Source organism: Camelus ferus, chromosome 21 (genome assembly GCF_009834535.1).
Source record: "Camelus ferus isolate YT-003-E chromosome 21, BCGSAC_Cfer_1.0, whole genome shotgun sequence".
In the NCBI taxonomy this organism is placed as follows: domain Eukaryota; kingdom Metazoa; phylum Chordata; class Mammalia; order Artiodactyla; family Camelidae; genus Camelus; species Camelus ferus.
Genome location: NC_045716.1, coordinates 4,262,920 through 4,289,828, shown reverse-complemented (window position 1 = coordinate 4,289,828; position 26,909 = coordinate 4,262,920). Strand labels below are relative to the sequence as shown.

Sequence of the window (26,909 nt, the reverse complement as noted above, 5' to 3'; positions counted from 1 at the left end):
GAAAGAAAGCTCACTGCTGGAGCTTTAATTGCCGGTTTCCAAGGAGTGGTGGTGTTTTCTCTTGCGTAGGGCATACGCCTCCAACAGCTGACTTAACAAGGATGCATATTAATAAGAGGACAAAAATGTGCCCTGACTCGATTTTGATGTGATTTTTACATGAGTTTCCAAGATGATCAAAGGGCAGAGATTCTCTGTTCAACTGAACAGATGTCCTTTGAGTGTTTCCACGTCTTAGACACTGTGCCAGGCGCTGTGGGGCTTGTAGGGTTGAATAAGCTATGGTCCTGCCCTCCCAGGTGGGAGGTGGATGGGTGGAATGTTCAGGTTCAAGTCCACCGTAGCTGAAATGAAGGGAATTGAGGGGCAGTGGGAGGTAAGTGGTGTCAGACCCTGGAAGGCCATTATTCACTGGCAGTGGGGAGTTGTGGAAGGGATTTGAGGAGAGGGTGACATGATCAGACCAGAATAATCCCTTAGAGACCTAAGCAGGGTGGCAGTGAGGCTGCAGAATGAAAAGATAGAGCATGTTAACATTGCTGAGGTCGTGAGGGCAGCACAGGTGGAGACAATTGCAGGAGTCCAGAAAGTAGGTCCTGGTCTAGATAAGGCAACTGGTCTCAGAGACTGCAGAAGGATCACAAAGGTCAATTTGGGAGAACCTGTCGACTGACTGGGTGATGGGGTCGTGGGAGAGGGAGCTGCTGGTCTGGGTGACAGGGAGGAGAATGATCACTCGTGAGATAAGGAACACAGGTGGAGAAACAGGTTGGGGGAGGTGCGACTCAGTCTTGGAGAGTGTGTTTACTGGGGGAGGGTCCCCTGACATCTGGAAGCAACAGAAGTTAAGACAGGAGAGGGCCTGAGACAGATGGTTCAGATCACAAACCGTTTAGACCAAGTAGGCGACTTTGACAAGGGAGGCAAACGACGGGTCTGTACGTTCACCCATTCATTCACTTATTCATTCAGTAGTACAGATTGAGCCCCTCATCTGTGGCAGTGCCTCCCAGGGCTTTTTAAACAGAAGAGTGTCATGACCTGACTTGTGGCTGGAGAAGAGATTGGGGACAGGAGATGGCAAGGGCCACAGCACAGGAGAGGAGTCCAGGGCGAGGCTGGGACAAGGGTGAGGGGAAGGCTGTGAAGGTGGCCAAGAAGGCTGGGAAGTGTCAGGCAAACCACGGGAGGGCGGTGGCATGAAGGCACAGAAGGAGAGCGCTGGGAAGATGTGGCACAGAAAATGACAAACCCCGGCCGAGGCGGGAGAAGCAGGCTGCGACAGCGTCAGATACTGCAGAGAGAGCAGGAGGGGCCGGAGGGTCAGGGGACCCGCCAAAGAGAAGGGCAGCTGGGCTGTCCTAGAGCAGTCACGGCTGCGTGGTGGGGGCATGAGCCACAGCCCGTTTCATGGGAAGGGAGAGAGAGGACGTCCGGGGAGTGAGAGCGGATAGACAGGGGACATGCAGCAACTGAAGGAGGGCCAGCCTCTCTGTTCCCATCCTCCTTCCCTTCCTGTCCTTTCTTTTTCTTTTTCTTTTTTTTTTTTTTTACCTTCAGGAGGATTTGAATCTATTTGTAGACATAGGAAGGAGCTGGCAGATAAGGAGAAAGAAGACAAATTAACTGATAGGAAAACATTCTATGGAGTGTGCGGTGAGGGAACCAGAGCTCAGGGGGAGACAGTGTTCTGGAAGGTGGCTGGGAAGCTTCTGGGGACAGAAGGGAAGGCTGCATGGCAGAAGCAACTGGAGGGAGGTGGGAGGCCGTCCCTGTAGCCCTGCATCTCGTGAAGGAGGGGAGCTCTCAGAGTTCCTGCCCTCCCCTAACAGAGGCTCCTGTCCATCTCCACGCTGCCCGGGGCTCAGCGGGGTCTGGGGACGCCACTGTTTGATGGAGGTAATGCCAGCCCCTTTGAATATGGCACCTACTCAGATTTGGGTGACCTGATGGTTGGAGAAGAAGAGTTACCGTGCTACTTTTCAGTAACTGACAGTGGCGATTGTAGCAGCTATGGGAAAGCCACGTGGTTTAAGGCCGCATGATGTCAGTGTTTTTATGTCTGTGGAAGCAAGTCGAAGTCTGTTCTGTCTGTACAGAAGCCAGGGCACTGTCACTGCGAAAAGCTGCAGATATAAAGATCTTCCTCTGGGTTACTATTTGTGAGCAAACCAACCCCCAGATAGGTGCATCTTTCATTTTGTTTCTGAGAAACAACATTGGTCCATAACTGCCTTAATGTGCTTTATCTGCTTGATCTCAAGCCACAATCCAGGAAATCTGTGCTCGTTTTTACAAGCATGAGGATAACATAATTTTATTAATTCATAACGTGTTCAGTAACTGCAGAGAACACTTTATGAATATACATGACCTGTATCAGTGGATGGTTTTCACCCAGAGTAAAAGTTTATATTACTGCTCTAAATAGAGAGAGAATAAAGCTGTGAGCAGGAGTCAGGGTCCAGGTGAGGTCAGAGGCAGCAGGAGAAGGTTGCAGGTGGGGAGAAGTGGGCAGTTTCTCTGCATCTTTGTGGGAAAGGGGGGCAGCTGGCCCCCAGATTTTAGTTTTCTGCCTACAAATGGCTGAAACAAACAAATCTAGCTGATCATTGTTTCCTGGTGTTTAAAAGGTAGGATCAGGGGAAGGGAATAATGATGATAACATTTATTGATTTCTTACTGTAGGCACCAGGTGCCATGCTAAGCACTTTAGATGTATTGTTGTTGAATCCTCATAGCAACTCTCCAAGGTAGATGGTATCATCCTCATCTTAAAGATGAGAAGGTTCAGAGAGGTTAATTGATTGCCCAAGGTCACACAGCAAGAGCATAGTGCAGTCAGCCAGGTCAGCTAGACCCCAGGGCCTACACTCAGCCACCGGCTTGGGATAAGGCCAAATGGCCACACTGTTGGAGGCAGAGGCCCAAGATGGGTACAGGTGGCCCTGAAGTTAGGCCTCAGGAAGAGGCCTCTTCCCAGCCTACAGGCCCTTCCCCAGGCAGTTAAGGGGCCGTCTGACAGGACAGCTGAACTCGGTTCCCTCCTGAGCCCAGGAGAGCACAGGCCAGCGTTCTGGCAGTGCTTACCACTGAGACAGGAGCTCAGATTCTAAGGAGTTGTGCTCTGTTTTCTCTGTCCTCTCTCCCAGGGAGGTGACAGACTGGGCCTGGGTGTCAATGATATGGGGAAAAAGTTACACTGAACCATCTGTAACAAGGTCTCTTCAGGGGCTCAGGCCCACCCCTCAACAGCACCGAACTGGAGACCCCTCCTTTCTGGAGTGTCTGTTGAGCCAGGCCAGGAGTCCTCAGTGGCCAGAGACGCCAGCCTCCCTGCCCCACTTCAAAGATAAGAGGCAAGGACAGATCACCTCAGAGGGCAGCTAACATTTTCTGTGTTGGGGGGGTGAGGTATGAAATGACTTCATTTTATTTTTTCACATGGATCTACATCATTCATTCACAGAATAACTATTTTCCAGTTATGTAACTACGTGCTCGGTGCCAATGCTTTGTAGAAACAGCCCACCATTAGTGAAGTGTCTGAGCTCCCTGGGTGCTTCGGGGCTGTGGGGGCTAGGATCGGGCGTGGGGACCCGAGGGGGAGGAACCAGTGTCCCCCTGCAAGAGCAGAGACCTCCTGTTCCCACTTTACAGATGAAGAAACTGAGGCTTACAAAAATTGGGTGATTCCCCTACAGCCGTCCCCTTCCTGGGTCTCAAATGCAGACCCGTCTGGCCGGGTGTTGTGCTGGGCTCTGTGTGGATCACTGACTCTGGCCTGTATGTTTGCTTCCAGTTCTTTAAGGCCTTTTCCAAGGACGGCTCAGGAGCTACTCTGTCAGGTGGGTGTCCCCGCTCGCGTGGGCCCGTTGGTCTTGTCAGCATCTTCCTCTCCCTCTTTCACCTGGGTTTCTCGTGGGGTGAGGAGTTCCCCACGTGACAGCCAAATCTGTGTTTTCCTAGAAGTGTCCTTCCCGGCCAGCCTGGTGGATGCCTCTGGGGAAACAAGGCTGAAAAATCCCTTCCGTTCGGACCCGTCCTGGGAAGGGAGGAGGGTCCCGCGTTCCTGGAATAGCTGTTCATGTCAAAGCGGGGCTGGCATCACAGGGGCAGCCAGAGCGCGTGGGGAGGGCCCTTGGGGCCCAGGTCTGAGGGACTGTCTCCTGCCCTGAGGGACGGGTCCCCTTGCAGTGCTTAGGGCCCCTGGGGTGCGCCCCCCCCACCTGCCTTGGGCAGAGGAGGACTGACTGCTCTGATCCGCCCAGGACTAGCTCGCACCCTGGGCCCTCTGCTTCTGTGAGGGAAGCCGGCGGGAGTGCTGGGGCTCGCTCTCCCCTCCTCACACCCCTCCCGTGTCCACCTTCCCTTCCAGTGGCTGGTGCCGATGTGCAGACGCTGCGGGAGAGGCTCATTGACGCCCTGGAGTCCCACAGTGACACGTGGCCCTCCGCCTGTCCCCCACTGGAACCTGCCAGGTACTGGGGGTTGGGACAGGCCCGGGGCAGTGTGGCAGGGTCACAGGCCTGACCCAGAGAGGGCGGCGGGGACAGCAGGGCCGGGGACCAGGTTGATTCTTCCTGTTGCCTGTGTAGCAGACGTCCCAGTGGGCCAGACCCTGGGGCCGCTTGGAGCAGCTGGGGGAGGGCTTCCCAGTGCAGGAGTAGGAGGTCCTACCCGAGGAGCCCCAGCTTCCTGAGGCTGTCGGGAGTACAAGGGCCCATCCCACTGGCTGGGAAGGAGAGGACGGCAGGGCTTCTTGGGTCACACCTGCTGCTGCTGCTTACAGCCTGTGCTCAGGTACATTTGGGGGATGCAGCAAGATTTCACATGATCTCACCCAGGAAGGGTCACTGAGAAGGGTGGGCATGGAGAGGAGAAAGGGAGACCAGATGCACTTTAGAGGAAAGGGGATGGGGGGCTGAGGAGCACAAAGCCCTGTAAAGTGAAGGTGGCCCTTTCCTGAGCAGTGGCTGTGACTGGGGGATGGGGAGGTGACTCTACTCCCAGCTGACGTCCTGTGTCTGCCTCCCAGGCAGGCTTCTAGGATTGCCTCTGTTCTAGGCAATCAGGACAATGAGGTGCGCGGTCTCTTGCCCTAACTCTCCTAGAGAGGGGACAGGTAGACTGAAGACATGAAGTCCTGCCCTTTTGGGTGAGAATTCTGGGCAGGAGAAAAGCCCACCTTAAGAGGCCAAGAAGGAACAAACCCAAGCACCACCTGGGACTCCTAGAGGGAGCCCAGCCACAGAACACAGCGGGGGTTCCAGGTGCCGAGAAGCTGGCACTGGTGCTCAAGGCCCTATAAGTTTGTGTGCTGGTGTCTTGAAAGCCATAGCCCTGCTGAGAGATTGTTTCCAAGTGGCAGTTGGTTCCAACTCACAATGATTCTTTTATCATCCTCCCCAATTCTCCATCCTCCCAGAGGGCCTCGCGGAGCCCCTGGACCTGGTGTACAGTCTTGGTGCGGCTTGGAGCTCCACAGCCAGACCCCATCCCTCAGGAAACACCCCTGCTCCTTACTACTTCCATTTCTCAACGACCTTGTCTCTGTCTCTCTCTTTCCTACACCCACACCTCCCTCATGGTGCCTTTTCAGCCCAGAGGGAATCTCAAAAGCAACCAAGCAGGTAAACTCGCCATCTTCTCTCAAAGTGGTCCTTCTAAAGAGCTTCAGGGTGGAGGCAGAGCTGTGTGATGAAAGGCGGACGCCTGTCCGAGAAGTCCGGGCGGGAGTGGATGGGGTCGGGGATGGGCTCCAGGGACAGCTGCTTCATGGGGCTTGCTCTTCTGCCCTCCGAGGGGAGATCTGGTGAAGTTGAGAGGCCACCCACTACCACCCCAGAAGCTGTCGGTATCCATGACACCACCCACTAGGGTACACTCTGGCCCCCACCTCACTAGCATATCCATTTGTACGATCCCTGGGCTGGGCTTCATTGGCCTGTGCTGTGCCTTCTGTTTGGAGGTGACTGTTGCCTTGTCACTGGATCCAGAGGTGGGACATGGGTCATCAGGATGGGGATAAAAAGAAGATGCCATGTCCCAATAATCGTCTGCTGATGTTCTGCTTTTAATTGGAATAAGGAAATATCATTTTTATATTATGCAATTGTTTTCTGTTGAAACTCTTGGTTTTGAAAATCACTTGTATCTGAATTCTTTGATTTGGGGGTGGGTAATAACATTTGCCTTCTTATTAATTTCCACCTTTGTCCTGGGGCCCAAGTTTCCACGTCTTAAAATAAGGAGGGTAGATTAGATGACTTCTAAGATCTCCTGCCCTGAGGACTTTCTGATCCTTTCATTCCTTTTTTATGCCTGCTCCAGGAGAGGAAACAGCAAACCTCCCAGTTGGTAGTGACTTGGCACAGATCACAGCGTGTGCCTGGCTGGTAGTAAACACCAGTCTCTTAGGGGTCCAATGAAAACTGCCCTCTAAGCCTGGGCCTTACCCAGAGCATAGAGACAGCTTCAGAGCATGCCTTCCCAGGTCCCCTCCCCAGGCCGCCTACACTCCCTGCTGGCTCTGAAACAATACCCCAAACAGGTGGGTGAAATGAAGAACCAGTTTAGGTAACAGGCAGAGTCTTTTGAGAGTGAAAGTCTGGTTTACTCTGGCCGGAGGCCTGGCATGAAGAGACTTTTGTGAAGCTTTGTGTGCAAACAGAGGCGAAGGTGTGTGTGGCGGGTCAGCCACGTCTGCTGTCACCTGCAGGTTTGCTTTATTCCCACGGCCAGACTGTGGAGAGTGATCGCCAGCATTGTCTCTTGCAGGCTGGAGGAGATTACTGGATTCTTTACAAGAAACAGTGAAGAGTACCTGGCCCTGATCTTTGAAAAGGAAGGCTCCTACGTGGGTAGAGAGGTGAGCTGCCCGCAGGGTTCCGGCAACTCCAGCTATTGGGAGAGAGCCCAGTGAGTTCCAGTGCAGGGCTGTTCCTGTGTTCCTCTTAGCCCAGCACTGGCCTGACCCCTGCTGGGGGAAATGGGAAGTGCAGGCACTTGACCTTTCTGTCTAAAGCTTTTCTGCTTTGATCTTCCTTAATAAAACTGAATATGGTAACAGCTGCTGTTTATTGAGCATTGCACTAGATTGCTGACACATGTAGTTGCTAATTTTACATGTAATGAAGGTAGTCAAATAACAGGTCGAAGATCATGCAGCCAGTGAATTGATAGAGCAGGACTTCAAACCAGGTCTCCCTTCCTCCAAAGCCCATGTTTTTTCCACACTGCCCCAACCCTGCAGAATTGGAGTGAAAAAATTTGGTGGGGAGGGAGCATCAGAGAGCATCCGGTCCCTTATGAGGAAATGGGGTCCCTCACCAGGTGAAGCAGAAAACAAACCAGGCAGGTTGGAATCTACTCCATCACTTAGGAGAAATGTCTGTGATCATACTGCTTAACGTTTCTGAGCCTCATTTCCCTATGAAGTGGTGATTATCACCTTTCTTCAGAGCATTTTTGGAAACGTTAGATGAGGCAGTTTAGGGGAAGAACCTGGCTGAGCAGCTGGCACAGAGTAGGTGCTTTATAAAGATCCATCCTCAGTCTAATGTAGGGAGACTGCCATTCCTTCACTGCCTCATGGTACTGGGCTTCTCCCAGATGCAGACAGAGAAGGCATGGGCCAGTGCCTGGGAGGCATTCCAAGGCAGTGCAAGGAGATAGAGCGGGGATGAAATGAAACGCCGCTATTGGCCCTGAATGGTTTTCCTCCTGAAACTCACCAAGCACAGCTGAGCCCTCTGAGCTGTCTCCAGACCTCTCAGCCCCGAGAGGGGAAGCGTGGTGGTGGGAGGGGGCGGGGAGCTTTGCTGAAGGAGTGCCTGACCCTGACCTTCTGGGGTCCCATTCCAGGCCTGGGGTCAAGCCTGTCAATAGAGGTAATTAATAAATGCTCATTAGAATCAACTCTTCCCCCTGCCCTCCCCCAAGTCCCCTGGTAACCAGGGGCAGGGGCCCCGTGTCCATGCAAATGGGTAATTGGAGATGCTGGAGGGCCCAGTGGCTAAAAGCCCCGGCTCTGGAGGCAGATGGAACTGGGATTTATAGCCCAGCTCAGGCACTTGATATACCTGTGTGACCTAGTCTCACGATTTCACTGCTAAGCCTCAGGGTTTGTGTCTAGTGTACAGTAGGAATTTTATTTTTTTAAACAAATACTTACATATTTACTATTTGCTAGTCATTGTTAGAAGCACTTGGATAAAAATTAACCCATTCAATCCTCTTCACAGCCCCCTAGAGATTGGTATTGTTATTATTACAACTTTTCAAGTAAGGGAATCCAGGCTGGTAGAGGTTTAGTCTGGTGGGGCCAGGATTCACACCCAAGCAGCCATGGTATACACTGCCACCTCGTTTGATCTCCTAGTAACTGTCCCTAGTTCATAGTAAGTGCTATTTTGAAGATTAAACGAGGCAATCTATATACAGAATATAATACATACTCAATAAGTACTAGCTAATATTATATTTCTCCTTAATTCCTCCTAAAAATAAAATCATCATATCTATGTTTTTCTGGTTTGTATTATAGATAGAAAGCCTTACAGATAAAAGAGCAAAAATGAAACCACATTTTGTTATGCCTTTTACAAATTGTTTTCATTGGAAAGAAAATTATATTAAATCGGGACTGTCCTAGGAGATCCAAGATGTGTGGTCTGCACAGTTTCAAGCAGGCAGTGGGTGCTCTCCTACCATGGGGTAGATGCGGTTGGTGGCAGGAGACATTCATTACAAGAGTCTGTCTACTCTTTGAAAGGTTTAGAGCCTGGATAGAGCACAGCGGCACCCAGGTGCCTGCCTGGGACTCCCTCTGCCCAATGGCTTGTCCCGCTCCAGATGCCCTACTGTCTCTGCAGGTGACTCTGGACCTGTCCCAGCGCCAAGGCATAGCGGTGCGCAGGGTCCTGAACACAGAGCGTGCCGTGGTGAACAAGTTTGGTGTCACCGACTTCCCATCTTGCTACCTGCTGTTTCGGAACGGCTCTTTCTCCCGGATCCCCGTGTGAGTGTCTCTCTGCCTGCCTCTCCCCTCTACCTGCTGTTCCTCCTTTTCTTCCTACCTGGAGAGGCTGCCAGCCTTTCATAGGGGCTGACAGTCTCCTGCAAGTCACCCGAGGAGTCCATGGGCTGGCGAGGAGCGCCCTCTGCAGGAGAAGCGGATGTCTGCCTGCGGGGGTGGGCAGGGCCTCTGCAGCCAGGAGGCGGGGCCCAGGACGCCGCCCCCTCCCCGGCCGCCCCCCATCCCTACCCGGCTCCCGCACTCCGGGTCCCGGCGCTTCTGCACCATCCCCACCGCGGCCCTGGCCCTCTTCCCCCATCCTCGTCTCCTCACAGACGGACTCGCTGGCAGGCTGCGGGCCTGGCAAGCACTCAGATATGCCTGACCCTCCCTCCCTTTGGTTTTCTAATTGCAGAAAAGTTCATTAGGAGCCAGACAATAGCCAGTTCCAAAATGCCAAGAGAAAACAATCTGGCCAGCCGCAGCCCCTGTCAGGCTCCCGCTGCTGAATGGCCCGTTAAATGGCACCAGATGGTGCCTCGGTGCCCTACCCGGGCAGGTGATTGACGTCCGCCGGGCCCTGCGTGCGGGCCGGGGAGACCAAGGCTGGCCCGGGATGTCTGGGAGCCGCCCCGCAGGGCCATTAGCGCCCTCCTGCACCGGGGCTGGGCCGCGCGGCCGCTCGCCCTCGCCGGCCCCCGTCACCCTGCGGCACCGGGCCAGGCCCTGTCAGGGGGAGTCCTGCTGGGGACAGAAGCGAGCTGGCTGCAGGGACAGGGAGGGGAGGCATTGTTTCCTCACTTGGAGTTGGTGGAGGGGAAAATTGATTGTGACGACGCACTTGGGAGCCATCTGCTCGTGGATAGACATGGGGCCGGGGTGGCGGAGGGGAGAGCAGTGCTTCCCGATGCCAGCTCCCCCGGGTGTCCTGTCGCGCTGCTAGGCTTCACAGCCCGCCCTCCGGTGGCCCTGACCAGGAGGCGGCTCTGGCCCTTGAGGACTCCTCTCTATCAGAACAGAGAACAAAATCAAAAGGATTATAACATATTTGAGGATTTTAGTGGCTTTGGGGTGTTGTCATTGCTATCTGTTTTTTAAACCTGCGTATCAACCTCCCTTGACTGTCCTGGGGAGTGATGTCACCTATGGTACTTTGGAGCAGGCTTGCGAGCTTCCTGGAGGCGCCCTGCCACTTTGCACCTCTGGTCTCCAGGAAGGGTCGCTACACCCATCATCCAGTCCTTGGGCAGAAGTCCCATTGTCCCCAGAGGGCCCACCTGTTCCTGAAGGTGCCCTGTCCCACTGCCTCTCCGGGGCAGGTTGAGGAATTCACGGGCCCAGCCTCTTTCCCAGGAGGGATTTTCACTTCAGTCTGTCATCAGGGAGGCTTCCCACGGCATGAGCAGTGAATAGAAGGATTAACATGAGGCAGGGGTGCCCTGATTTTGACCTCACCCAGCATAGGACCGAACCAAGTTCAAATAAACATTTTCATCAGATGAGCCACCCGCTTCCTCTCGTGACGTGAGTTAGCTCTGAGGTTTTGTTTCTCCATGCTCACTGCCGCTCCTCCACTGTTCCCTTCCCTGACAGACTTGTGGAATCCAGGCCCTTCTACACCGCTTACCTGCAGAGGTTGTCCAGGGGCACCCGGGAGGCTGTGCGAACCACGACTGCACCAACCACCACTAGTATGGTAGCTCCCACCGTGTGGAAAGTTGCAGATCGGTAAGGCGGCACCTGGTCCTCCTCCTCCCTTCCCCTCCCCACCCCCTCCTCTGATCACAGACCTCCCCTTCCTCACACACTCCGTTCCTTGTCATGAGTTGGCACATGCCACCCTGAGCCCAGACGCTTGAGTGCTGGTCTTGGACTTTGGGGGCCCCCGGCTGCCAGCCATACACAGGAGAGTCTTAGATATGGTGGGAGCAGCAGTGTCCACTGGCAGTGTCCCCGATGTCTGCCGACTGTACCCTTCATGTTGGAACGAATACTTTATGATGCCCACATTCCTTAAGCTTAATTCTATTCAAAAGCAAGTAGAATCAGCTTGGAATGATAATCTGCAGCCTCCAAACAACTTTCCAACCAAGCACGTATTTCTTCAAATACTTTTGAAGAGCTGCAATGCGCTGGACACCATGAATATCAGTTGTGCAGGGCAGATGCAGGGCCTTCACAGCATCGCTTTTAGGAAGACACCTGATCTCACTTGAATGCCTCTGGTGTCGGGGAGCTCACTACTCTTTGAGGTAGCCCGTGTCTTCCTGCACAGTTGTAAACACGAGGATGCCAGGTGGACATGGCTGACTAGGAAGCTCAGAGCTGAGTCCAGAAGGTGGCCCCATCAGGGGGCTGCACAAGAGGATTGGGGGCTGGGCCATCTGGTTTCGGGAAGGATTTTGCATCCTGGCATGAGGGACTCTAAGAGTGGAAAGTGCTTATGAAGAGGTTTTTTAGTAAATCAGGTAAGAAGGAAAGAGAAGCCAAGAGGTGGGAATGGTCATTATGATTATTCAGGTCATTCAAATTGCTACGCTAGCTGACACTTCTAGCCTTAAATGCCAGGCTCTGCTGGGTACTTTGTCCAATTTCTCCTTTACTCAGAGGGCTGCTCTTGAGGTAGAACACAGGAACGGAGAGGTAAACTGAGGCCCAAGGACACAGAAGTGGAGCAGAGAGAGGGGACTTTGGCAGCAAATGAAGGGCAAGTGGCCACAGTACTCACTGCTTAGCTGCTTGTTGGCTCCCCGCCACCTCAGGAGGCAGGTGGGGCAGGAGTGAGTGGTTCATTTTGCAGGTGAGGCACTGAGGCTGGAGGGTTGGATTGAATTGACTGAGCTCCCAGAGCAAGCCCACTGTAGGACAAGGTGAGAATGCACGCCAGGCGTCAGGAGGCAGGGGTAGAGGAGCAGCCATTCCCATCGGGGCCCCGAGCCCAGATCCCACAAGCATGATGGGCACGGGGTGGAGCAGCGAACTTGGAGCCTGCAACCCTTCCATCGGGGCTGGGATCAGCCCCCAAATAAATAGGGACTGTGCTCTGCTCACCCCCCACACCCTGTGCCCAGCCTTGGTGGGCAGCCAAACCCTTGGCCTTTCCAAGAGGCCCGGCTTCTCCAGAACTGTGTTGTGTGGGTGCCCCTGTTAGTCTACTTGTCTGTCCCTAGGGGTCTTTGTTCAGAACAGAGAATGAAGCTCAACTTTCCACTAGTGGCCTGATTAAAACAGCTTTAGTGAGTGATGGGAGGGGCTGACCTGTGGAGGGGGAACTTCACTCTGTACCAGGAGCTGCTGAGAGTTTTGCATTTGTGCTTTCATTTAATTCTCTCAGCAGCCTACCTGTGAGCAATTTATTATCCCCATATTATAGATGAGGAATTCAGGCTCAGAGAAGTTAGATAATTCACCCAAGGTCACACAGCTAGTTACTGTCTGAGTCAAGTGCTAACTTACAGGACTCTGTGACTATCAGTAGTGCCTCCTCTTCTCTCCTTTGGCCCTGAGTGCACCTTCCCAGCCCTTGCCCTGTGGTTAATACCCTTTTCTCTCTCTGGCTCCCTCTGGGTCCTCAGCTCTAAGATCTACATGGCTGACCTGGAATCTGCCCTGCACTACATACTCCGGGTAGAAGTGGGCAAGTTCTCCATCCTGGAGGGGCAACGCCTGGTGGCCCTGAAAAAGTTCATGGCAGTGCTGGCGCAGGTGAGCAGGGCCCTGGCCTCCTTTGTCCGGCAGCTCCACCCAGGGTCAGTGCACATCCCTGCATGCAGGCGCCTGGAGGAGTCAGCCCAACTCCTCCGTCAGGGGCTGGTGGTCTGGCTGGACATCTGGACCCGTAGCTGTACCGGTCCACCACGGGCTGCTACCCTGCAGCCTCAGCCACACCCAACGCCGGCCCTGCACCTCCAGGGACGACCCCCTCCCCCCACCCCACCCTGTGCAGGGCGGTGGGTGGGACACAGGGCCAGGTATTCCCTGTCTGGGGATGTTCCCAGCCAATTCAGTGCCTGTGGCTCTGCCTGCCTGAGTCTCTACCTCAGGCTGAGTCTGGAGTGTGGCCTCTCACTCCCCACTGTGGTCCTTGGGAAAGCAGGACCCATGGACCCCACAGTGAAGGAAAGAAGGCTTTTCTGAATCTACTCTTTTCCATCCCAAACACTGGCCAGAGTCTGACCCAGCTCCCTGGCCTTAGCCATGCCTTCCTTATTCCTGTACAGTTTCCTGCCAGCATGGCTACTCCAGGAAGTGTAGCTCCTGCTTACTGAGGACCTGATATGTGTCAGGCATTTAACCCTCTTAATCTCGACACAGGGTGGCAAGTGTTACCCTCAGTTAAGAGGCACAGGTTGCTCAAATGGTCTGCCCTAGGCCTCTGGTTAGGAGGTGTGCCCAGATTTGACCTGAGGTCCCAGGTTTAGAGCCTGTGCCCTTTCTCTGCCTTGCTCTTCCCTCATGTCTGAAGGTGAGATGCAGACTGCCTCTTCCCTCTGCACCTGCTGCCGCCACCTCCCAGCCTCTGGCTCCGGGTCCACTGCCAGCGCTGCCCTACTTAAAGCCCATGCTCTGGCTGCCCAGGACTGCTGAGTCAGATGCGGGCTCTGGTCCCTTTCGGAGGCTGAGTGCTGACTCAGCCACCCTTGGCCCTGGGTGCCAGGTCTGAGCCCCTCCTTCTCAGTGCAGGTCTGTGGGCAGCTGGGGCTACCTCTGGGGGTCATCTATGGCCTTCCCTTGGGAACTGCCAGCCCCTCGCCCCTGGCGCCCTTGGCTTAGTCACACGCACGTGTGGTTACACTGAGGCCCCAGCCCGTGGGGTGGTGGGCGCTCATCATAGTGCTGTGGAGTCTGAGGCAGTCAGACGTCCCTCCCACACAGACTGGGCCCTGCTCTTCAGCCCAGTCTGATACTAGAGCCTTTCCTCAGAGTCCCTGAGAGCCGCTTGGTCCCCAGGTCGCTGGGGCCTGGGGTGGCCAGCCCAGAGAATCAGAGGGAAACGCCTCCAGCAGTTCTGTGTGTTGTCCTTCCTGGCATATGAGGGGCCGCCGAGTGCCGAGAGGGACCCACAGCCCCCAGTCCAGTCCACGCTGAAGGACTCTCCCCAGGGGAGCTGTTTCTTGCCTGCTGTTTGCATCTCACAGCTGGACTCAAAGCTGGTTTTGGTCTGGCCCCTAGTGGGGCCATTGCAGCCAGCGTGAGGGGAGAGAATGAGGCTCAGGAAATGTCTGAGTGGGACAGACAGGACCACCCTCTCCGTGGTCCTGCTGAGCTGCCCACGGGAGTTGGGGGTGAAGCCGTGCTCCCCGCCAGAAGCCTGAGAGGACCGGGCTGGCCTCAGGGCAGAGGCGTACGCCACGTAGGAGCAGAGGCCCGGGGCGCGGGCTGTTGGGGGGGCTCTCTTTGAGCTGTGCAGCACAGCCCGGAGACCGCGAGGACTCCGGCCTCCCCTGGCTTGGGTAGCTTCTTGCTGAGTAGTAATAAGTAGCAGCTAGCATTTCTTGAGCTCTCACAGGGTGTCAGACTCTGCAAAGTGCTCCTCTGTGTTTTAGCTTATCTGTATTTCTCAGAGCAAACTCCAGGGGGTGGGAACTAGCGTTACCCCGTCACAGAGAGGGGAAATGGAGGCCCAGAGGGGTAAAGCACCTTGTCCAAGGTCCTCCAGCCAGTGAGCGGCTGAGCTGAGATGTGCACCCACGTCTCGTCTAACCCATGCCCTTACCCACGACGTGCGTGGGGCACGGAAACCCTGGAGGGTAACAGAGCCCACTCTGCCCACTCAGCCTTGGGGAACTGTCAGCTGTGGCACTGCCCTGCGGCCGGGGTCTCCCTGCTCCCTCATGGAAGCAGCTGGCACGACTGGCCACTGGGTGGCGTGCGGTCACCAGGGTTTCCCTGTTCTGGGTAGACCGTGACTCCCCGTAGTCCAGAGCCCCTTAATTCATCTTTCCTTCTGACACTGTGGCCTTGAAGGGCGTCATCTATCCAAGTCAGGACAGTGGGTGAAGGTCAGTGAGAAACGCTGACTTGAAGCTGTAAATCTGGGTTGAGAGCCCCGAGGCTCGTGTAAGTGACCGAGAGGGAGCACATCAAAGCGCAGGGCTCCTTCTGGCCACTTTTCCCGCTGGGGGACAGCCTGGAGGTTTGATAAGAGTACACCATGGCTTTCTCAGAGGACTGGGTCCCCTGGCAGGTTTTTCTGTTAAGTGATCATTCCTGTCTCCAGCACCCTTCTTCTCGAAAATGTTTTCTTTGCTCTTTTCCCTCCAAGTTTCTGCTTGTTGTCCTCCTGACCTGCCTCTTGGTGGTTTATCTGACCTGCTCTGCTAGGCGTCCTCCTCTCTCTCTCCCCCGCCCCCCACCCTGGGTGTGTTTGTGCCTGCCCACACGTGTGCACACGCACCCGTCCTCCTCCCTGGAGTCCTTGTGGTTTTAAAGCGCTGATACTAATCAGATTTGGGTTGACTTATTGTCAGAGTAGCTTTTCATGCTCCTCAGAGACTGTTGGGAGTTCCCATCAAGATCTGGATCTCGGCTGTAAGCCCCTGGGCTCCCTTGTGCCCACTGGCAGCCCGTGGAATGCAAATGAAAGCCCATTTGCCCGCCTAGCCCAGCCGGCCAGTTAGCCAGCGAGTCGGCCGCTCTAGCAGATCACCTGAGCAGAGGACCGTGTGCTCAGCCTTCCTCCCAGTGGGCATGTGGTCAGGGGTCAGCCCAGGCGCCTGCAGCCTGGAGAGGGCCACTGAGAGCCTCTGCCACCCCTCCCCCGTGCCTTCCTGGGCGCCCCAGAGTAAAGGTAGGGAGGAGCCCGCGTTTGAGTCTTAGGCAGAATGTGTTCCTAGTAGTTTTGTAACATCCCCAAAAGACAGGTCCAGCCCAGCTCAGCCTGGCCCCCTGCCCTCCCCGGGACTGTGGGACTCCGCAGGGATGGCGTCTCACCCTGCAGCCCGCCTGTTCCTCCTGCAGTACTACCCTGGCCAGCCCTTAGTCCAGAACTTCCTGCACTCCGTGAATGACTGGCTGAGGAAACAGCAGAGAAGGAAAATCCCCTACGGTTTCTTTAAAACTGCCCTGGACAACAGGAAGGAGGTGAGTCCGGGGTGGGCTGGGGGTGAAGGAAGATCTCCATCTCTGGGAGTGGAAGGGGTTAACCCTGTCACCTCTCTCCTCCGTCACCAGCCTGCATTCAGGAAGGAGTCAGTGATCTTGGTTGGGTCCTTCCATTAGTAATTAGTAACCTGCTCCTTACTGAGCTGTCTCCGCATACCTCATGCAATCCTCACCACGCTGGGGGAAGGCAGACATAGCCCCCTTTAGCAGATGATGACACTGAGGTCCAGCAACTTGTCTAAGATCATACAGCCCGTAAGCGGTTGCGCTGAGGTTTAGAACCAATTGTGAGACCACCGGTGTGAGAGAGATTTTAACTACAGCTCTCTGCTGCCTCCAGGCCCATCCTGCTCATCCGCTCTGGTTCTCTCCATGGGCAGCTCTCTGGGCTCCTGCTCACACAGCTGTTGACACAGGTGGGCCGTGTCAGCCAGCAGAGGCACAAAACCTTGCAGACGTGTGCAATGTCAAAGCTTGAAGGGACCTCGGAGATCAACCCCTTCTATAGATGGGAAAGTTGAGGCTGGAATAAGGACATGGCTTGACCTGTGTCTTGGGTTTTCAGATCTGCTGCTCCTTTGACAGACGTAGCCAGTGAAAGGGAAATGCCACTGTCAAACTGACAGACTGAGAGAGGGACCGTTTGTCTTCAGACTGTGTGCTGACCTCTGAGTCTCCTGCAAGCCACTCTCCCCACCCCCCATGCCAGCTCCTTTTTCTTCTCTATATATGCACTCACACTCAGATGTGTCCCTTAGGGCAGTGTGATTGCCAAGAAGGTGAACTGGGTCGGCTGCCAGGGGAGCGAGCCGCATTTCCGGGGCTTTCCCTGCTCCCTGTGGCTCCTCTTCCACTTCCTGACCGTGCAGGCAGCTCGGCAGAATGTCGACCCCTCACAAGAGACAGGTGAGTCTGGGGCCTGTGCACCCCGTGCCTCAGCCCGCCCCGCCCTGCCCTGCCCTCCCCTGGCTCCCTGCTGCAGGCCTGGACTTAGGGCAGTCTGCGTTTGCAGCTGTCCACACACGACCAGCGTGGAACCAGAGTGGGGCGGGCCTGGAGTAGCCACCAGACTCGGGGGTGTGTAGCTTATCCCTGGATTTCTCATAGCCGCAAGCTTGCTTTATTTTTAGTCTTCATGAAAAATTTGTGGTTCTATTTTTTTATACTCCCATAAAAGAATTTGGTCTCTTTCACAATTTATGTGGCTGATACCATGGACTCTGAACAATTTTACTGTATTTCCCACTGAAAAAATCATTTTCTATGGGAAACACTCTGCCCTCTTTGCCCTGTTTTGTCCCCAAACCACACAGCTGTTCTCCATGACCCACACTGTCTCACAGCCACACGTAACAGCCGAACAGGTGGACGTCCAATTCAGTCCACGTTCACTGGGGGACCAGGCCCTGGCTCAGCCTGGAGGATACAGAGGTAGACAGGAAATGTCCCTTCTCCCAGTGGACTGTGAGACAGGTGGGCCGAGGGCTGCCCTGCAGGGCCCAGGGCCAAGGGGGAGAGGAGGGTGTTCCACGCTGTCTGGAGGGGCAAGAGGATGTAAGTAAAAGTCAGCTGATGGACAGGGTCCCCAACAGAGGGGACAGCCTGTGCAGAGGCAGGGGGAATTAGAGGAGCTGCTGGGCACACGGACAGCCATCAGTCTGTCAGCCAGTATTTATGAAGTGTCTCCGAGAACCAAACCTGCTCTGGGGGTGGGGTATGGCGGTGCATGCAGCCAGAAGTCCCTACCTCAAGGGGACAGTATTCCAGTGGCAGGAGGCAGACAGTAAACACACAGATAGATCATTTCAGGTGTGATGATAAATCTGTGAAGAAGACAGAGCCAAGTGGTGCGGGAGAGGGGCTGGGGAGGGGCTGCTGTGTTTAGACAGGCTGGCTGGCTGGGGAAGGCTTCTCTGGGGCAGTGCCCCTGTGCTGAGACCCGACTGGTGAGAGGGGGGCAGCAGTGGGACATCCAGGCCACGAGCCTTCCTGGCTGAGTCCACTCAGGCCACATAGCAGAGCGCTGTACCCCGGGTGGCCTGCACAACAGAAATGCATTTGCTCGGTTCTGGAGGCTGGAAGTCCATGACGAAAGTGTTGGCAGGGTCCGTTCTGCTGAGGCCTCTCCTTGGTTTTATAGATGGCCATCTTCACCCTGCATCTTCACGTGGTCCTCACTGTGTGTGTGCCTGTCTGGGTCCAAATTTCCTCTCCTTACCAGGACACCAGTCACATCGGATCAGGATACACCCCGATGACCTCATTCTCACTGAGTCACCTCTTTAAAGACCCTCTGTCCAAATGCAGTCACATTCTGAAGTACTGGGGTTAGGACTTCAGCCTGAGAATTTCAGAGGACGCTGTGCAGCCCGAAACACAGATCAGGGACTAGCAAGCGCAGGGCACGTGTCTGGCGTGTTTGCAGCACCCACAGGAGGCCGGTGTGGCAGGGCCTGGGAGTGGGGGAGGCAAAAGGGGTGGGCACATGGAGGTCCTGGTGAAGGAGGGAGCTGGATTTCAGTTTCTGCATTATGAGAATCTCCTGGAGACCTCAAGCAGGGGAGTGATACAGACGATCAATGCTTTAGAGATGATTACTGGGTGGAGGGTGGGCCACAGGGCTCATGATGGAGGCAGGACAGCCAATTGGGAAGTTGTGGAACTGGCCCAGGAGACTAGTGGTGGTGGCCGGGACTAGAGCAGTAGGTGTGCACATGAAATATTTGGGGGGTATTTTAAAGATAGAGCTGATAGGACTCAGTGATGAAGAAAATGCAAGATCAGAGACTTTGGTTGGACCGTGGACTTGTTGGGCCTGAACGTCGGGTGGATGCCGGTCCTGTGGGCCGAGAAATGAGAAGGCTCAGGGGTGGGGGGGAGTAGATGGGGGAGGGCATGTTTAATGGTCTGTGCCTGTGGGCATCTGCACGGAGATGGAGACAGCTGAGTCTGGAGCTCTGGGGAGAGGTCCAGGGTAGCGATACAAATCCCGTGGCCTCGGACTGGCTGAGCCCATTAGTGGGTGGGCAGAAAAGAATGCTGAGGCCTGTGCTCTGGGGCATTCAGCACCCAGACCTCTGCTAGGGGACCCGGGGCCAGCAAAGGCGACGAAGAAGCAGCAGCCATTGCGGTTTGAAGAGGGCTCCCCAAATAGAGAGTTCCAAGAGGGAGAGCGCTGCGCCGGGGAGGGGGGTGCCAGGTGAGGACCTCCCTGGCCAGAGCTGTTCTGGTGGATGAGAGGAGAGAAAGGCCTGGGTGGATTGGGCTGAAGAGAAGAGCAGGGGAGAAATTGAGGATAATGAGGGAGCGATTTGGGTGTCACTGGGATCAGAGAAGGGGTTTCTCTATTGTAGTTGTTTTTACCCTGTTGGTATACGTTCTTCCACGCGAGGGAGAAGTTGATGATGTCATAACAAAAGAAAATATTTACAGGAGTAAAATCTTGGAGGAGGTGAGAGCAGGTGAGGTCCAGAGCGTGAGGGCAGGTGGGAGGTGAGTCTGTAAGCTGCAGGGCAGGCGGTGGGGTGGTGGCAGAGGTAGATGCAGGAGCCGAGGGGGACGCGGAGGTGAAAATTGAGGCGTGGATTGGTGTGGGCCCTGAAGTTGCCTGATGGTGCAGGGAATGAGGGTAGGCAGGACAGAGAGCAGGGTGCTGGAGTCCCAGTGGATGGAGGGGTGAGAGTAGGAGATGGGCTTTTAAGGAGTTTTGCAGCAGGAAGGAGAGAGAGTTTGGAAGCAGCCAACAGCAGGGAGGGAGGGTACTCCCACCACCTCCAGCCCTGAGCTATTTGAAGTGTGGAAGACAAAGGGGTTTAGGAGGGGTGGGTTGGGGGAACTGCGGTGTCTTCAGGGAGGAGCCAGGTGTCAGAGCAAGAAGGTGGAGGGTGTTCAGAGCCTGTGCTGATGCCAATCCAGAGGGCCCAGTGGGAGGGAATAGGGGGCCGAGTGGAGATGGAGACAAATTAGGGGGTGTGCAGAGCCAGATCAGGAGGGACTCTGGTTGTAGTGCCCTGGGGAGGAGGCATGATGGGGAGCAAGTTGGAACAGGAAGCCTAAAGCAGGAGGGGCAGAGTAGAGGCCCAGGGTTTGGGTGGTGGGCACTCTGGCCCCGCCTTCCTCTCCAGCCACATCTCAAAGAGCCTGAGCATGTCAACGATGGGTTTGGACTTTATCCTGTCAGTAAGTGATGCGGGCCTGGATAAGTGCCAGAAAAGAGAGGCTGAGGTTTAAGAGTTTGGGAGGAGATGGGATCAACTCAAAGCGACCCCTGGGAGGTGAAGTAGGCACGGAGACCCTGGGCCCCTCATAGATGTGCTGGGGTATGTGTTCCCTGAGCAGGGGTGACCACGGAGGGCCTGTGGCGGGGGCAGCGTTGGGGCCGGCAGCAGCAAGCAGCCCGTGACTGGCGTGTCCTCTCCCCTGCAGCCAAGGCCCAGGAGGTGCTGCAGGCCATCCGGGGCTACGTCCGCTTCTTCTTCGGCTGCCGGGACTGCGCGCGCCACTTCGAGCAGATGGCCTCTGCCTCCATGCACCTGGTGGCCAGTCCCAACAGCGCCGCCCTCTGGTTCTGGTCTAGCCACAACAAGGTCAATGCCCGCCTCGCAGGTAAGGAAGGGCCACCTCCAAGGCTGGGGTCACCTGCAGGGGGAGGATGAGGTGGGGGAACTTTGGAGTCTTGGACCAGAGGCAGGAGACGGGAACTTTGTTGCCCACAGGTGACACCCCATGTTTCACGGTGCCCCTCAGGCCCGGAGCCCTTTCGCGCGCTCTGCCAGCCCTGCTGACGCATGTCAGTATCATCAGACCCATCTTCTAGATGAGGAAACAGAGCTTTGACACCCCGAGATTCTGGTCTTCCAGTGCCGACGCCATTGTTCACTCTCTCCCCCTCACCAGGGCCCCTCCCTCTGGCCTGTTGGGGTCCCTTCCTGCCTCCTCTGCTGAGGTTTCTGGCCATTGGTCCCTTACTCAAACCAATAGAGAGGAGAAAACTGGGCCTTTCCACCCCCTGGGAGGGGTCTACTGATAAAATGTGCTTGAAAAGAAAAACCAGGTCCTTCCTAGAGATATCAGCGGGGACCCTTATCTTCTGAGTTGCCCTCATTTACAGTGTTCTCTGTTCCCCGTGCACAGGAGTCTGATGGGTCTGACAGGCAAAGGCATTAAACTGGGGTTGGGGATGGGGGTGGCCAGAAGCTGGTGGGTGGGGAGGGAGCCATCTGCAGGTGGGAGCCTGGGCTTGTCTGTGGGGAGAGAGGAAGTGGGCTTGGCTGCCACAGACCCCTCAGGGGTGGGACGCGGGGGTGAGGCCGGGGGCGGGGCTGGGGTTGAAGGAGCAGCGGAGCAGGTGGCCGTGCAGGGGCTGCACTTGGTCTTCATCTCCTGGGGCCTCCTGGTGGACTTTGAAAAGCAGACACATGCCTGTGTCTCCCCCCTCCCCTTCTCCTCCTGCCCCACCCCTGCCACCAAATGCTCCCTTTGACCCTCCAGCCCCATGACCTCAGCAGGCAGGCTCCCAGCTTCCCTCAGAGCCCAGCTGCTGCCGCCTATGCTGCTTGCTGAGGGGCTCGGAAGGAAGGCGGTAGCCTGCTCTCTCTACAGGGCTCCTTTCAGATCAGCTAGTAACAGTGAGCAGGTGCAAGCGGAGCGCTCACACTGCAGGGCCCGGTCAGCATCGCTTCCCGCCAGAGCCTCGGAATCTGCTCGTTGCTCCCTCCCCAAAATAACCATTCTGTTTTTCACGTCACTTGCTACTGCTGCTTCATTCTGGCCAGCACCTTTCCCTCCACTATTAAATTCCCTAGAAGAGGGGCCTCCTCCGAGAGACGTGGGCTGACTGGCATTCCCCAGGTGGCGCTGGGCCAGGGGCCCGTGGCAGGCCCTCTGGGACGCAGCCTGGGCTTCTGCCCACGGTACCGGCCCTGCTTGGGGTTCCAAAAGCCTGGTGGGCAGGGCAACTTCCTGACTGAGTGCTCTTCCCCCACCCACCCCCGTCCAGGCGCCAGGCCTCCCCACACCCCCACACCCCACCCCCTGGGGCCCACCTGAGGCAGAAATTCCACTAACTCTTCCCTACCCCAGAGGGCTGCCGGGGGAGAGGGGGGTAAAGGAGAATGCCTCATAACTACCTTGTGCCTTGAACTCTTGTTCTAAAAACATCTTCCCTTTAATTACAAAATGAATGTATCTCCACTGTATAAGACTTGGGAAATTTCAGAAAACACACAAAAAGATAAATACTAGCAGACCAACCAAAGACTGGGAGACAGGTCATCTGAGTCTCCCTGCTCTCTTCCACATCTGGTCCCGGGGTACAGGCCAGCAGCGAGGTCCGCAAAGGGAGACTGTGGGTTAACACGGGGAAGGGACTGGAAGGGAAACTGCAGTGGTCCTGGGGCAGGGAGGGGCAAGAAGGAGTCCTTCTTGCCCGGCGCCCAGCAAGGCCCTATTATTGGGCTCCACTGTGGGCCAGGCCCTGTGCTAGGTTTTTCATCTGCCCTCTCGTGCCCCATTTTTGCAGATGGGGAAACTACCGTTCTAAATGGAAGAATGAGGTCTGCGTTGTCGGGTGGCCAGTGGGTCACAGCCAGCCTGTGTGTGCTTCCTCCCCAGGTGCCCCCAGCGAGGACCCCCAGTTCCCCAAGGTGCAGTGGCCGCCCCGCGAGCTCTGTTCTGCCTGCCACAACGAACTCCGGGGTGCACCCGTGTGGGACCTGGGCAACACCCTCACCTTCCTCAAGACCCACTTCTCCCCAAGCAACATCGTCCTGGACCTTCCTTCAGCTGGGCTGAGCCCCCGGAGGGGTGCACAGAGGATGGGAGTCCCCCCAAAGCAGGTGGAGCTGGAGCTGGCGACTGGCAATTTTACTCTGGGCCCTGAGAAGGCTGAGGCCACTGTGGACCCAGGGACAAAGCTCCCTGGAGCCACTGTCTCAGATGTTCCAGCAGAGGGACTTGGGGCAAGTCACCCCCAGGAGGTGCACCCTGGCCTTGGCACAGCCACAGCTGAGCCAGACTGGGGACCTCCTGAGCACATAGCAGAGCTTCAGCAGCCAAAAGGGCAGGAACGTTTGACCAGGCAAGACACAGGAGCCGTGTTGCTGGCTGAGTTCCTGGCCGAGAAGAACCTCCCTAGAGGCCCTGCAGAGCTGAGGCGAGTGGGCCGCAGCTCCAAGCAGCTGGCCAGCATCCCTGAGGGGGAGCCCGAGGCGGGGGCCAGGCAGGGCCAGTGGCTGCAGGTGCTGGAAGGGAACATCTCCCACCTGGACATCAGCCTCTGTGTGGGGCTCTACTCCCTGTCCTTCATGGGCCTGCTGGCCGTGTACACCTACTTCCGGACCAGGATGAGGGCCCTGAAGGGCCATGCCAGCCACCTCACAGCCTGAACTGTCCAACTTGGGAGGGGGCAAGAGAGGGAGCTGCCATCCAGGGACTCTTCCCGCCCCCTACCCTCTTCCCCTCCTCCCTTGCTCCTTGTCCAAGGAAATCCAGGAAAACCAGTTGCTCTAGTGAACCTCCTGGCACCTTCTGGAAAGGGGTGTTCCATAGACACGAAGACATGCACAGGACCCAGGGTCATCTGCTAGCACAGGGGGAGGGCAGCCTTGGGCAATGGGGTTGGGCGGCTCCATCCTTGGCCTCTCAGCACCAAATTCCTCTTTTTCAGCTTATTTGAAGTCCTGCCTCATTCTCGCTGAAGCTTCAATGTCTCCCGCTTGGTGTTGGCCCTAAACTGGGGCAAGTGAGGCCACAGTTTCCAAAGTTTCCCATCTCCCGAGGAGGGGCCCTGGGGCTGGGGGACCTGGAGTGGAACTCCTCCCCGCATCCCGGGACTCCGTCCATCCTGCTCCCTTCTGGATATGAAGAACTTTTTGCACCAGAGAAGGAAGGACTACCTCTGGCCTCTGCGCTTGCCTGTCCTGCAGCCCCTCAGACCCCCTGGGCGGGGTTTGGCTTTAGGGTGGGGTATGGAAGCTTCTGGAAGTCATGCTGGTCTCCCAGGTGAGGTCTATGGGAGGAGAGCCTCTGGCTGGCTCCTTCTCAAACCTCTGCTGCAGGACGGGCACAGGCTGGAGCTGGTGTGGTGGCACTGGGCGCGGGGAGTGGCTGGCTCAGCGGGCCCTGACCAGCAGGTGGTGTGGGGTCTAGGGAGAGCTGGTGGGGCCTCTAGTGCCTTAGCTTTGAGAGGTCCAGTGAAGCGTTTGCTTTGAATGTGCTTTGGTTTCTCCCTATTGGTCTCCACCCTTCTCAGAGCTGGGTCTTTTGGCCTTTGATTTTAGTCTCCGAAATAGATGCTCATCTTTGAATGTGGAGGGAGCTGGAATGACGGGAGTGTTCCCCTTGCGGGCCCACCTGCCATCGTGTAGAGGTTAAAAGCTTCAGAGAGGAGGAGGACAGCGCTGTACACATGCTGATTCCCACGCTACCCCACTGTTAGGGAGGCTGTGGAATAAATTATTTTCGTTAAGGCAAGCACCGGTGTGTTCTTTAACTTGCTACTTGGAGACATAGTGTCCAGGTCTGGATAGAATGCGCAAAACCCAGCCTCACCTGGGATCCAGCCAGCTCACTTAGCCCCTGGCCTGCGGGGAACAAGGTGCCCTTGTCCCAGCCCCTCTCTCCTGGATGGGCGCCCCCCTCCACTGCCCACAGAGCTCTCTGTGCCTCTAGCCCCGCAATCCCGCCTCCTTCTGCCCCCACCCTCCCGGGGAGCACCTGCCTCAGGGCTCTCAGTTCTGCTCCAGGAACCTTGCCTGCAGCTGCCTGGCCATCGTCAGCCAGGTCTCCTACGTCTCCAGGAAGGAGACGGCTTGTTTGTGAGAGCCCAGAGCCGCTGGCCTGGGCTGGCTGCTCAGCGGGGAGGAGTCAGCCCGATTAGAGAGCCTGCCCTCAATCCGGCCTGCTGGGTTTTACAAGGATCAGAGCAGCCGGTAATGAACCTCATTAAGGGGGAACAGGAGCCTCAATCCGATTTGGGGTTTTCTCTTTGACATCTTCACTCTGCTCAGATGGCCCCAGCACTGGGTAGAGCAGGTGGGGTGCCAAGCGAGCTCCCTCTGCTGGTGCAGCTGGGTGGGGAGGGTAGACGGGGGCAGGCAAGGGTCCACCCCTCCTTCCCTGCTTGGGTTAGCCCTGTGTTACCTCTTCAGCTGCCTGGCTCCTCGGGCGGATAGCAGGCCTCTGGTGTCTCCTCTGTGTGTCCCTGCTCTAGTCACGCACCTGCTCCTCCATCCTCCTAGGCTGGCTCTGCTCATCCCACCCTGCTCTACCAGGCCCTGGCTGAGAGGCTGAGGGACTGACAGGCCCACAAAAGGGTGAATGAGGCTCCCGGGGCCAGCGCCCACCGGGCCACCTGGTACCTGACATGATGCCAAGAGCAGGGGATTTCTCCTAGCCAGCCCTTCTGGCTCCAGCGACCATGTTTTCTAAAACCAGGCTTGGGTTTTTAGAATTAGGACTAGGCTGAAAAAGCCTTCGGGGGCAGCGGTATCTGCTCACAGTGCCCAAGGCAGGAGGCAGGGTCTTACTTGAGGCCATCAGGGCCCTGGTGGTGGCTGGGCTGTGAGTCACCTTCGTTAGGGTGGCCTCTGGCAGGCAGCCGAACATCTTTTCACTCTGCCCCAGCCCCTCTGATTGATAAACAGGGGTGAGCCTCCCCCTTAGCGAACTGCTGCCTTTCACCTTGATTTCCCTAGGGCTCCCAGCAGCATCGATAAACCGGCTTCGCCCACCAGCTGGTCCCCTCCCCCACCCAGGCTGCCAAGCTGGGAGCTGGGGCTTCTGTGACTTGAACACTGCCCTCCCGTTTCTAGATTGTTCTCTGCACCTTGGAAGAGCTCCTGTGCAGGAGAGAGTCCTTAAGGAGCCCTGCAAAGCAAAGGTTCCTGGTTCTGGGGCCGGACAGAGCAGCTCATCTCTGCCTGGGGTGTTACGTACTGAGTTCAGGAATGATTTCCTAAAGGAGGAGGCAGCTGAGCTGGGTTTTGACAGATGAGTGGGTGTTAGCAAGGAAAGTGAGGAGGAAGCAGGCACCACAGGCGGAGCAGAGAGCACAGGCCAAGTCCAGCAAAGCAGTGAATACGAGAAAGTCTAAGCGAAAAACTCTTTTAAAAAAATACAAGGATGTTTTTCAATGCTGCGCTGGGCTGGAAGCTGGGGTTAAGCAGAGCAGAGAGACGTGCTGTTATGGCACTTACACCCTAGAGGAAATGACAGACCAGTGAGAAGAAAATGACAGATTGCGGTAAGTGCTCTGAAGGATAGAGAATGGCCTGGGGGTGGGGGAGGCTTCCCCGAGACCTGAAGGAAGGAAAACCACGAAGGGGTTTCATGAGCAGGGTTGGAGGGACCACAGGCTTATGGGGTGCTTCATTCAGAAGCCATCACTGGGCTGCAGAGGTCCCCAAGAGGTGGTCCACCTCTGGCCTGGCTCCTCCCTGACAGAGTGGGGTAGGGGAGCTGTGGAGACTGTTCACAGGGGGATCTCCTCCCCAGACCTTGGTCTCTGCCCTGAAGAGAAGTCACCCCTGTGAGTGGGGTACCATGGCCTCCAGGAGGGTCAGATGGCTCAGTCTCTCTGCTCACCCTCTCTGCCCCTTCCCTCTGTGCCTGGGAGAGTGTGTGCCAGGTGTGGGTACCAGGCAGGGAAGAAAGAGTCTAGAAGTCACAAGGCAAAGGTGGGGGACCTCTGCCAATACAACGGGGTAAAGCTAAGGTGGTGGTCCCTGGGGGCATTGGCCTTGGGAGTGTTGAAGAAGACTCAAGAAGCATCTGTTTATAGAGTCTA

General features: G+C 56.1%; 1 protein-coding gene across 2 annotated transcripts in view; it reads left to right on the top strand.

The window, feature by feature from the left end:
* QSOX1 (quiescin sulfhydryl oxidase 1) overlaps positions 1 to 24,595 on the top strand; it is a 38,536-nt gene extending 13,941 nt beyond the window's left edge. Inside the window, exons 3-13 of one of the 2 annotated variants that reach the window (XM_032463612.1) lie at positions 3,803 to 3,848; positions 4,379 to 4,481; positions 6,781 to 6,871; positions 8,877 to 9,022; positions 10,613 to 10,747; positions 12,595 to 12,724; positions 15,980 to 16,102; positions 16,882 to 17,029; positions 20,549 to 20,728; positions 22,736 to 22,959; positions 23,790 to 24,595. In XM_032463612.1, coding sequence (XP_032319503.1) covers positions 3,803 to 3,848; positions 4,379 to 4,481; positions 6,781 to 6,871; positions 8,877 to 9,022; positions 10,613 to 10,747; positions 12,595 to 12,724; positions 15,980 to 16,102; positions 16,882 to 17,029; positions 20,549 to 20,728; positions 22,736 to 22,959; positions 23,790 to 23,798 — 1,335 coding nt within the window. In that variant the 3' untranslated portion in view covers positions 23,799 to 24,595. Of the gene's footprint in view, positions 1 to 3,802; positions 3,849 to 4,378; positions 4,482 to 6,780; positions 6,872 to 8,876; positions 9,023 to 10,612; positions 10,748 to 12,594; positions 12,725 to 15,979; positions 16,103 to 16,881; positions 17,030 to 20,548; positions 20,729 to 22,735 lie in introns of both variants that reach the window. The other variant, XM_032463611.1, reaches the window with a different exon arrangement.
* Positions 24,596 to 26,909: the final 2,314 nt, after the last annotated feature.